Below are 9,985 nucleotides of genomic sequence, written 5' to 3'. Positions count from 1 at the left end.
GTCAATAAATTTTTATGGAACGATAGGTTTTTGCACATGTGGGCTAGATCAGCTCACCCAACAAAATGCTAATGTTCACTTTTACTTTTTGGATAAAATAAGTTCACTTTGTCGTACGAGGACCAGGTATGATAAAGTACACAGATTTGCTTTATTTGACTAACATTAGTTGTAGAATATAGTACGATGATTTATCTCATATCCATTGATGGACATAATTTGCAGTTTGTGAAAAATATCTTTTATTTGACTCGAGCCTTGAAAATATATATTTTTAATTATAAATATAAATCGAGTCGGGTCAAATATGTTAGACCATCTGATAAAAGATGTACTCTTTATCTAATATGCCCTGCCCCTAACGAACCACCACATATTTCATCATTGTAAAAGAAAATAGATCGACGTTCAACCCCTCGAATTATTTACGTATGATATTTTAAGGGAATAAATAAACACCTTAGCCCTTTTTACTTTTTCAACTAAAAAAATGGTTAACAGACCTCCCTGGAATAGCAGGGAGCCTTTTTCAGTACAAAGCAAGTAATAGGCCACACCACAAACTCAGTTAACAGAAGCCCAAGATGCCACATTTATGATAAAACCGTGCTCCAGATGGGGTAACTATCAACTAGAATAAATGGAAACATAAAATCTCAGATGTCAAAAGGACAAAAATCCTCGTGAATAAATAACATAAAACAGGAAAAATGACACGCAAAAGTAGAAAACTACAAAAGGATTTCTCGACGCCGCATATGTTACAGTTGTAAATTACATTCTCTCCCACGAATCAATTAAGGAGTAAATTTAAAAAACAAAACTCCAGAGAAATTAGGAAATGTAGAGAGAGGGGGGGAAAAATGTTTTCTTCATCGTCAAGTTTTCTCTAAGCCATCCAAGAAGCTTTTCAATTCCTTCAACCCTTCCGCAGAAACGCTCCGGTGAACTCTTCCACGCGGAACAACCAAGTTAGGAGGTGGCTGTAGCTGGAAACACACGACGACCACTGCCAAATTATCTCCACTCCTTCTCTTCAAGGCCTCTTCCACAAGATCTTTGCCACACATCATTGGATCATTGTGTTCTTGTAGTCTTCTTCGAGCAAAATCAACAGCGTTTTGGCTCCTAAAAACGTCCCACAGGCCGTCACAGCCTATAATGAGGAACTCATCTTCTTTTGTTAGCCTTGTGCTCATAAATTCAGGTTCTGCACTAAGGGGGCCACCATCTTGATGTTTTAATCCTTCCATATGCCAATCTCCTAAAGCACGAGATACGTTTAGTTGTCCATTGAGATACCCATCATAGATGTAGCCTCCAGAAGCTTCTATCCGCATTCTTTCATTGATGCAAATAGGTTTATGATCTCTTGACATCTCAATCGCTTTACCCCTACGACAAAGTACTGCCCGGCAATCTCCAGCATTTGCCACAACTAGAGAGCTGCCTCCATTTAATGGACAAAATAAGAATTGTTTACTACGTTCATCATTTAAAATGCAGGTATACGGATGTTTGCAAACAAAATTACTTGCAACTGCATTGAGATATAGTTTGATGAGCAAAAGGTTCTTGAATGTGAACTAACAAGTCACACAACAATACCACCCTCACGTTGCCTACTCCACTACTCACATTTATGTTTACAAGAGCATAACAACTCAAGATCAAGTATTAATCCATCTTTGACCAGAGCGTTCAAGAATAGACCAATTAATCCATTATCCATACAAGGCTGAAACCTGATAGTAGAATGAGAGCATAAAATCCACAAATGGCAGAAGTATGACAAGTTCCTTCAACTTATGAGTTTTAACGTAAATTACAAAAATTCCAAGATAAAAACGTGAATTCAAACACTACACAACATGAATAATTTCAGACACGGTTTCATCACTTATAAAGACACAAATTCCTCATGTTGGGAACACTTAAACTTAACTAAAAATGGACTCAAAAAATAAATTTACAAACTCATTCAGAAAGCAATCAGAAACAAAATTGAAACCATACGTAAGACTGGCAACTGGAGCACGCTACTCTAATCTCTTCCCAACCGACCTGACAAAAGTCAAGAGTCTAGCATATATGGTGGCCAAGCCCAATATGTATGGGTTTAGCCTAATCAGAATCTGAGATGACATTGGTTGTCGAGAGTCTCAGTCCCTCATTCAAAGCCTAACCTGATGTGAGCTTTATAGGATCGAGATCGGGCCAAAGGTACTAATTTCCAAAACAGAGTAACTCAATCTCACCAAAACCCTGATTTACAGGGTCAAAATACATGCCCGCCCACTTACTGTGGTAACCCACCCGTAGGGTGTAGCCTACTGTGGAACATTAGATAATGGGCAGATCTACTAGTACAAATACCACTATTGCTTTCCTCAAGGCTGAAGACTTACAAAACTGCCCCATCTTACATCTAATTCTTTTAACGGTTCCTTAATGACTTAACTCGAGAAATATAATAATATGTTGTTTGCATTTTTAAACTAAACACTGGTTTGTAAAGTTGTTCATGAATAACAAGAAGTCTAACCTTCCAATGACAACAGCTGCCAAAGCAGTGGTGCCAGAAGCAAGATCAGCATCTAAAGCACATGCTTCAGCAAAAGCAGTATCAGTCTGCAGAAAAGCTGATGCAATGACGCGCTCAATATCCAGAAGAAAATCTTCGTCCTCAGCAATGAATCTTGGTAAATGGTAGCAAGCAAAGTCAGCAGCGTGCTTTCCTCCATGCCCATCAAAAACCTGATCCAACGAGCAATGAACTAAGCTATGAGTTGCGAGCTTTTAACATTGAAGAACGAAGAGAAATTTTTGGTTCTACAACTATCAATATCCATTTCACATACCCACGTCACATTGGAAACCTAAATAGTATACTAAAAATGTAATCATCCATCCAAAACCAAAAATCCCAAAAAGATCAATATCACGTGAATTCACGATTGTGATGCACTGCTCACTAGAGTATGTCCATCATCAGAAAGGGTAAGAATATGACGTGGATATTAGGTGTTAGAAGAGAGCAATTACCCCATAAAATGCCCTGGGCCTTTCATCACCGTCGTTTTGCCCATAATCATTCATCATATTGTCTGCACAGGCATACGAATCCTCCATGCTTGAGCGAGAACCAATGTCAGCCCACGCACCTGAGCGAAGTTGGGGAATAAATTCAGTCTCACCATCTTCTCCATTCAATGTCTGTACAATTGCAATATCCGAGGACCTGGTCATGACCTGCCAAAGCTCAAGTAAAAAACTATCATCCATCCAGTTAAAATAAAGAAACTCCAACATCAGATTTCAGATGAAGTGTAACAAATGCATACGACATACAAGTAAGTTGAAGTCAAATTCATAAAACATATATTTAATACAAGACAATCAACTAAATAATATTTTCCGATGCTCCAAATGTTTAATAGATTGAATACCAAAGAGAGAGAGAGAGAGAGAGAGAGAGAGAGAGGTTACATCATAGTCAAGAAAGCACCGCACTGCTACTAATGCAGGCAATCAGTTCAAATAGCCAAATAGTCACATATATTAAACAGTAATCAATGTGTAATAACTCACATGAATTTAAAGATTTTTTATCACTTCCATGTGCAGAAAGAATCCCTTCCACAACCTTCTCCTATCAGTTTGGCAAGGAACACATTCACTTACGTAAACATGGCGCATACATACTATCACCAACAAGTGAATATCTATGAGCAACAGACAAATTTGCGACCGTATTTGCTTTTTTCGGCATAACTATATAAAATAACAATGTTTCCATACCCTACCTTGTGCTAACTGACATCATGTGACACATTTAAGCCCTCTAATTTGACTTTAAAACCTCATTTATGTTGTTTTCTGTCTTTGTTCTCACCTCAAACAAATCATTCAGCTCTAAGAAATGTTATTTTACGTCCCATCCATTTCTCGTCCGTATATATATTACAAATAAAAAAAAGATTACGATCAACTACACTCTTCCTCTACTCCAGAAAAGCAGCCACTCTAATAATCAGGAGCAACGAGCGGTTTCATTTTAGGACTTTCCTTTATCAATCCCAGGAAACTTCTCAAATAAGCACGACTAACTACCAACTATCCTAAACAATCATCCGTTTCTTCAATTCAGATGCAGTATGTGAACATAACAACAATAAAAGAGTAATCTGGGGCATGAAGAACATACAACCAAATGCAGAACGTCGACGTACAAAACACCGGGGATGAACTTACCAAAGAGGGATGTCGAACCAGAGACGTTACACACGAAGACGGCGAGTCTACAGAGCTCAAACAGCGTCGGTATGGTGAACCCGACCCAAAGGCGTTGGGAATCGGCGGCCGTCCACCGCCGGAGGCGCCATTCTCTCTACTACCACTGACATTGTCGATAACAACTTTACTGCCCTCCATTATAAATCTCAACCATCACTACTCGAAGAAAATTCCAAGCTGTTGACTAGAAAACTGAAACAAAAAATAGGCAATACCAATCCAACGGTGCTTGAGGTGATTCGACAGCTTAATTTGGGGATTAGGGTTGCAAATGAAACAGCGGGTAGATAGATACAGACTCGTGTGTGTATAGAAAAGGCGGAGATCTTCGACGGAGAGAGACGACGCGTAGAAATTTGGTTCAGTTTTTATATGCCGTTTGTTGAATTACTATATACTGTTGGGATCTCTCAAACGTCGTCGTCTGTTTGTTACAATTGATGTGTGTTGGTTTTTATTTCCACGTGTTGACGTTCATTGTCACATTTTATATATAATATCCTGCACACCTATCTTACACACCTATGTGAGCATCGATGAGATATCACTCACCCATTGGATGTGATGAAATATAGAAAAATTGCCCATCCAATGGATGAGTGATACCTCATCGGTGCCCACATAGGTGTACACGGTAAGTGTACAGAATATCAAAACTATATATATATACATATGCATATATTATATATATATATATATCAAACATTTTTTTAAAAAAAAATTCATATATATTTGTAAACACTAAATACATTTGATAATTTTTTAAAAATAAAGTTTGACCAAAATTATTCACTCAAATATCTATATACATATTCGGACGTTAATAATTTTTTTAGGATACAACATAGTTGTTATAATGTGAATCTCGAATTTGAAATATTATTTTAAATCGAAAAAAAAAAATAATTCTAATCTTAATTATTGATCAAATATAATGATCTAAAATTTAATTTATACTAATGTCATTTGCACTTCACACACACACACACACATATATATATATTAATTAAATATCGTGTTACTTTAAAAAATTTCCATTAATTAAATATTAACAAGTTTAGATAAAAATAAAATAATAAAATAATTAAATTTAATTTATATAAACAATAAAATAATAACAAAAAATAATTTAATTTAATTTATATAAACAATAAAATAATAATAAAATTGTGTAAATATTATATTATGAAAATGGAATCGGGAGAGTGTAACATCCGAAAGCACGTCTGAATACAAAATGCGGTTGCTCCAAATTGACACGCAACTCAACTTGGAGGATGTTAACAAATATATTAAATTAAGGAAGCAACAAAGTACACGGCAAGTAATTATTTTACCATATTTTATTCATGACATATGGATTCTTAATAATACTGTTTTATTATTATTTAATTTGATCAAATAATATTAAATAATTAAAACAAAATTATTTTTAATTTAAAAGAATTGTTTATCTAAATTTTTTTCTATTTAAAATATGAAGTGACTTGAAACTATTTTTAGCACGATAAAAATAGTAATCATGAAATTAAATATTTTGGTGTCTTCTAAGGTAGTTACTCTAAGGTCTCACACTTAATAATATAGTATAGTATATATAAATATAATATATTTTTATATTTTATAACATATTTCAAATTTTTATATAATAAATGTTTAAATAAATTAAATAAAAGAGCTTAAAAGATAAAATATTATTGATTAAAAAGAATATGGTACTATCCTGCTTTTAAAATAATATCATAAATAATACTGAAGCTGAATTCTAGTTTAATAAAATAATGGATATTTTTTGAGTATATGGAAACTATTAAATAAGTAATTATTTAACTTTTCGGCGATTTTTTTCTCTCGCCAATGTGTGGTCGTTCGTGTATGTGGGTGACATTTTATAATATAAGATATTTGTGTCATTGAATTGTTGGAGATTATATTTAGAATTTAGCTACTTTTGGTGGGATATTGTTCTTAAAACATTGTAATTGTTTATTATTAATAGAAGTGATTTATTATCGAACATATTTTCGATTTATTGTATTGAATATCATAGAAAAATCTCTAGTTTATTGGATATAATTATAATTTTAATATATATAAGAGTTATATATACAAGATGATTAAAATTATGAATGATAAACTTAAATTAAGTACGTGATGAAATTAATTAAAGTATGAGATTTTTAATTAAAATATCACTAATGCGGCCCCTGAACATTATAAATGTGGTCGTCTTATTCGGACCGTCGACGTGGAGACATATAGGTGATGACATTTATATATAATGAGTGCATTAGCTAGTTGGCGTTCAATTTTTTCTGGATCCCTATACCATGGTTAATCCATCTATTTCTTTCTATTCCGACTTATACCCTTTTGTCAAGAAAACATTTTACTTTCCCTACAATTTCATCTACAAATGGAGAAGGTACTTGTTCACATAACTGAATTGCGTAACCAGACCAATCAAGTAATTGAATTCGAGGTCGAAAACCGGTATTTCCATCTCCGGGCCTCGCCACCGGGCAAGAAACGACATGTCAAATTATGGAAAGTACTACAAGCCTGCCTCAAGCACAACAGCCCTAAATGGAAGATGCGATTTATGATTAATAAAGAGTTCTCCGGATTGGAAATCAACGCGAATCGACTATTAAATTATGCCAGAATCATTATCAAACTCGAAAGCGTCGGAGAGGGTCCATATTTACCTTACTTGGAGGCTATCCCGGAAAAGCTCATCGACCGCTCGCTCCGTCTCAAGTTGTGATTTTTGTTCTTCTTCTTTTTTTTCTTTTTTTTATATATATGTATTTAATTTTGTATCCAGGCTGATTTTTTTAGTAGTTATTAATCAATAGAAGATTTTGTCATAAACATTTGTTTTCACCGATTATTGTATATGTGTATATTTGGCTTTGAATTGCGATTATTTTCCCTTATTTGAAGGTATATCGGGTTTCCGAGGGATAGGTATTGGGACAAACGACCTTCTTGTCGGATATGGCCAGACCCAACATTGGCCAAAAATTTGAGGTATACATGTTTTTTTAGTTATTTGTAATGGCTCATTCTATGCTACATATAAAACAAAAAATTTGGAATTTATCAGTATTTTTTTTTTATATTTTGAATTCAGATGTTTATATGCATATCTTGTCTAAAAATACATGAAGAATAACATTCTAAATTAATATAACATAGACCAAACATAATTGTACTATATTGCCGAATCATTTTCACGAATACAACGGAAAAAAAAATTTAATTTAAATATAACTGACATCAATATATGTTACGTTTATATATTCTCATAGACCCAAAATATATTGGCCTAGATCAGGGTTGTGGAAGCTCAGTCTCCGCTGCTGGTGGTGGTTCCAGTTGCAAACCCAAGCTTAATTCAAAGGTACGGAGTTATAAAATAAAGCAAAGAACGGTACAAATTTAAGTTGCCAATTGATGCATTTCGTGGTGGATATTTTCATTTACAACTTAATATTTATTATAATATTTTCGATAGAAAAAAAGTTAAATATTATCGCTCCTTTTTTTAGCATCACATTAATTTCCAACATTTATTTGACTGCCGCTATGTTTTCTTAAAAATTATGAGATTCACATTAGTCATAAATGTATGGTATATTCGTAAAAGAAATTCCAACCAAGTAAATATTTTTCTAAAAAATAAATTATTATTTTAAAAAATAAAAAAGTAAATATTAAGTCTTGACTACCGGTGGAAAAAACAGGCAATATTTTCTGAAATCTATTATTTAAATACTCCTTTTTAACACTCCATACAGTTTCAAAAATATTAGGTTGATTGGTTAATTGTAGCCCAATTTAATTTTGTGGGAGTCATTAATGACTCACGTGGATCCCATCCAATATGTGGATCACGTAAATGTCGATAGTAGATATTATTGAGATCAATTACATATATATATTAGCAAAAATATGGGTCAATTTTTCGGATAACCACAAAATGAAATAGATGTCAATTTGCTAAACCAGATGCCCGAAACTAAGAGATTTGGACGACCTGGCTGCCTGAAACCAAAGAATACGTTAGAATGGGGGCTGGGGATGTGCCCCGTCGTATTTTTTCCGACTCTCAAGTATTGAAAAGTCGATACAAGACACATTAGTTGAAAATGTAAAACAAACATAGTATTTATAAGAAGAGTTGAAACCCTATTCTTGATAAAAATTCTGGAGTCAACATCTCGTATCGGGTTGAAATTTGAGTAAGTTCAGTATCTTGAAAAGATACTTGTGCCCAAATGTGAACATTCAATTTGTCCTATGTTGGGAGGATGCTCTATCGAGCTAGAGCTCACCTACAGATACCGAGCTCAAAGGCCTTGGATGAGTCCTTTTCAAGAATCAACAATTTCGGGAATCGATAATTACGGACCGAAGGGCCGCCTTCAAGCAAGTACAATAAGTCCTAATCTCCTAGGATTTGGGGGATCCGACTTCCCGTACGAGAGCAAAGAGTACATTGACTATCATCCCCACGTTAACATATACTATTTTTAGCAAGATTTTTTGTTGACTCAATACATACATTCGACCTTCTTAGATTGAAATCAATTAAAATCTCTTGATATCAATTATCAGCTGCCGGTCGATTGAAGTTCTGCAGATGGAGGGAGAAAGTAATGAGATAAAAATAAATGCTAGTCCTCCGCCGGAGGAACCTGGTCCGGCTGCAGGTCTTAGTTCACCCAAAGAGGTATGCGATCGATATGACACACTGCATGTGCTGACATACACACACAATATTCCAAAATAAAATCAAGATCAGATCAGGTTTTAGTTATTATACGAAGAAATTGACTGTAGATCATTATGTAAATAACGACAATTCGCACGCAAATTAAGCTAGCACTACATAATCAATGCTGCTGCTTCTTCTTCTGGAATGAAACGCAGGGAAAAGAAGGTGATATCATTACACATGAACGATGAGAAAAGAATCGTTTCTTCTCTCCCCGCTGCTGCGTTTCAGCAAGAGGAACACGGCCCTCCGAAGAGAGAGAAGATTAGAATGTCGCCGGACAAGGGTGGTTCGATCTGTTGAAAAACTCGAGAGAGGTTCGGGTGGAAACATGCCGGAGATGCCACAGCAGAAGGAAGATGATGATTTGCACAGTTCAATCAAGTGTAAAAACATGGAGAAAACTGTTCAACTCATGCTATTGGCTATTGCTTTCATTTGTGTGCTGCTTTTTAAATTTCTGATTTGGAACAGGCGTGCGTGATCCATGGATTTGAAATTGTAGGATTAACAAGTACTCCGCCTGATCATAAATATTTACATTTTTAATTTGATTTGTGAAATTTATATATATAATATATTATTTGTAATTTTACAAAACATTTAGCAAATAGAAATATTACATTCATATATTATTAATGGTTTTATAATTCCATTTTCTCATCGTTGGGGATATTTTATTGCCTCGCTATGCATTTGTGATAAAAATGGTAATTCATTACTTGCATTAAATAGCAAAATACTTATATTAAAGAGTATTTTATTGAATTCAAAATTACTTCGATATTAACATGTTTATTTTTGTTTGAGAGGACGGTAATGTGTTATTGGCTATATACAAAAAAATATAAAGAGAAAGAGAGAGAGAGAATTCTATGCTACCTCCAAGTGGTTGCAAACAAAAAA

General features: G+C 34.2%; 2 protein-coding genes across 9 annotated transcripts; one reads left to right on the top strand and one right to left on the bottom strand.

Moving 5' to 3' along the window:
- Positions 1-634: 634 nt before the first annotated feature.
- On the bottom strand, positions 635-4,690 carry LOC140979916 (probable protein phosphatase 2C 22). The gene is made up of 4 exons (XM_073445562.1): positions 4,255-4,690; positions 3,046-3,252; positions 2,546-2,757; positions 635-1,446 (listed from the first exon to the last, which is right to left on the bottom strand). Exons 1-4 carry the CDS (start codon positions 4,432-4,434, stop codon positions 879-881), a joined length of 1,167 nt encoding a protein of 388 aa, XP_073301663.1. The 5' UTR covers positions 4,435-4,690; the 3' UTR covers positions 635-878.
- A 1,899-nt stretch (positions 4,691-6,589) lies between these two features.
- Positions 6,590-9,628, top strand: LOC140979917 (uncharacterized). 8 transcript variants are annotated; one of them, XM_073445564.1, is made up of 5 exons: positions 6,590-7,056; positions 7,243-7,329; positions 7,637-7,702; positions 8,920-9,034; positions 9,235-9,628. In XM_073445564.1, exons 1-5 carry the CDS (start codon positions 6,713-6,715, stop codon positions 9,268-9,270), a joined length of 648 nt encoding a protein of 215 aa, XP_073301665.1. In that variant the 5' UTR covers positions 6,590-6,712; the 3' UTR covers positions 9,271-9,628. The 8 variants fall into 8 exon arrangements, 5 of the variants coding, with proteins under 5 accessions (XP_073301665.1, XP_073301664.1, XP_073301666.1 ...); XM_073445563.1 differs by having other exon boundaries at positions 6,590-7,059; XR_012175824.1 differs by lacking the exon at positions 8,920-9,034 and having other exon boundaries at positions 7,611-7,702.
- Positions 9,629-9,985: the final 357 nt, after the last annotated feature.

Source organism: Primulina huaijiensis, chromosome 6, assembly GCF_012295235.1.
Source record: "Primulina huaijiensis isolate GDHJ02 chromosome 6, ASM1229523v2, whole genome shotgun sequence".
Classification (NCBI taxonomy): Eukaryota; Viridiplantae; Streptophyta; class Magnoliopsida; order Lamiales; family Gesneriaceae; genus Primulina; species Primulina huaijiensis.
This window is presented reverse-complemented; position numbering and strand designations above follow the sequence as displayed.

Bases quoted from the DNA above. Each gene is read 5' to 3' on its own strand.
- LOC140979916 (XM_073445562.1), bottom strand. From the start codon at position 4,434: ATGGAGGGCAGTAAAGTTGTTATCGACAATGTCAGTGGTAGTAGAGAG. The intron at 3,253-4,254 runs GTAAGTTCATCC...GAGCTTTGGCAG, and splicing joins TGGTTCGACATCCCTCTTTG to GTCATGACCAGGTCCTCGGA. The intron at 1,447-2,545 runs GTTAGACTTCTT...AAATGGAGGCAG, and splicing joins GCAGCTGTTGTCATTGGAAG to CTCTCTAGTTGTGGCAAATG.
- LOC140979917 (XM_073445563.1), top strand. From the start codon at position 6,713: ATGGAGAAGGTACTTGTTCACATAACTGAATTGCGTAACCAGACCAAT. The intron at 7,060-7,242 runs GTGATTTTTGTT...CCTTATTTGAAG, and splicing joins CGCTCGCTCCGTCTCAAGTT to GTATATCGGGTTTCCGAGGG. The intron at 7,703-8,919 runs GTACGGAGTTAT...ATCAATTATCAG, and splicing joins AACCCAAGCTTAATTCAAAG to CTGCCGGTCGATTGAAGTTC.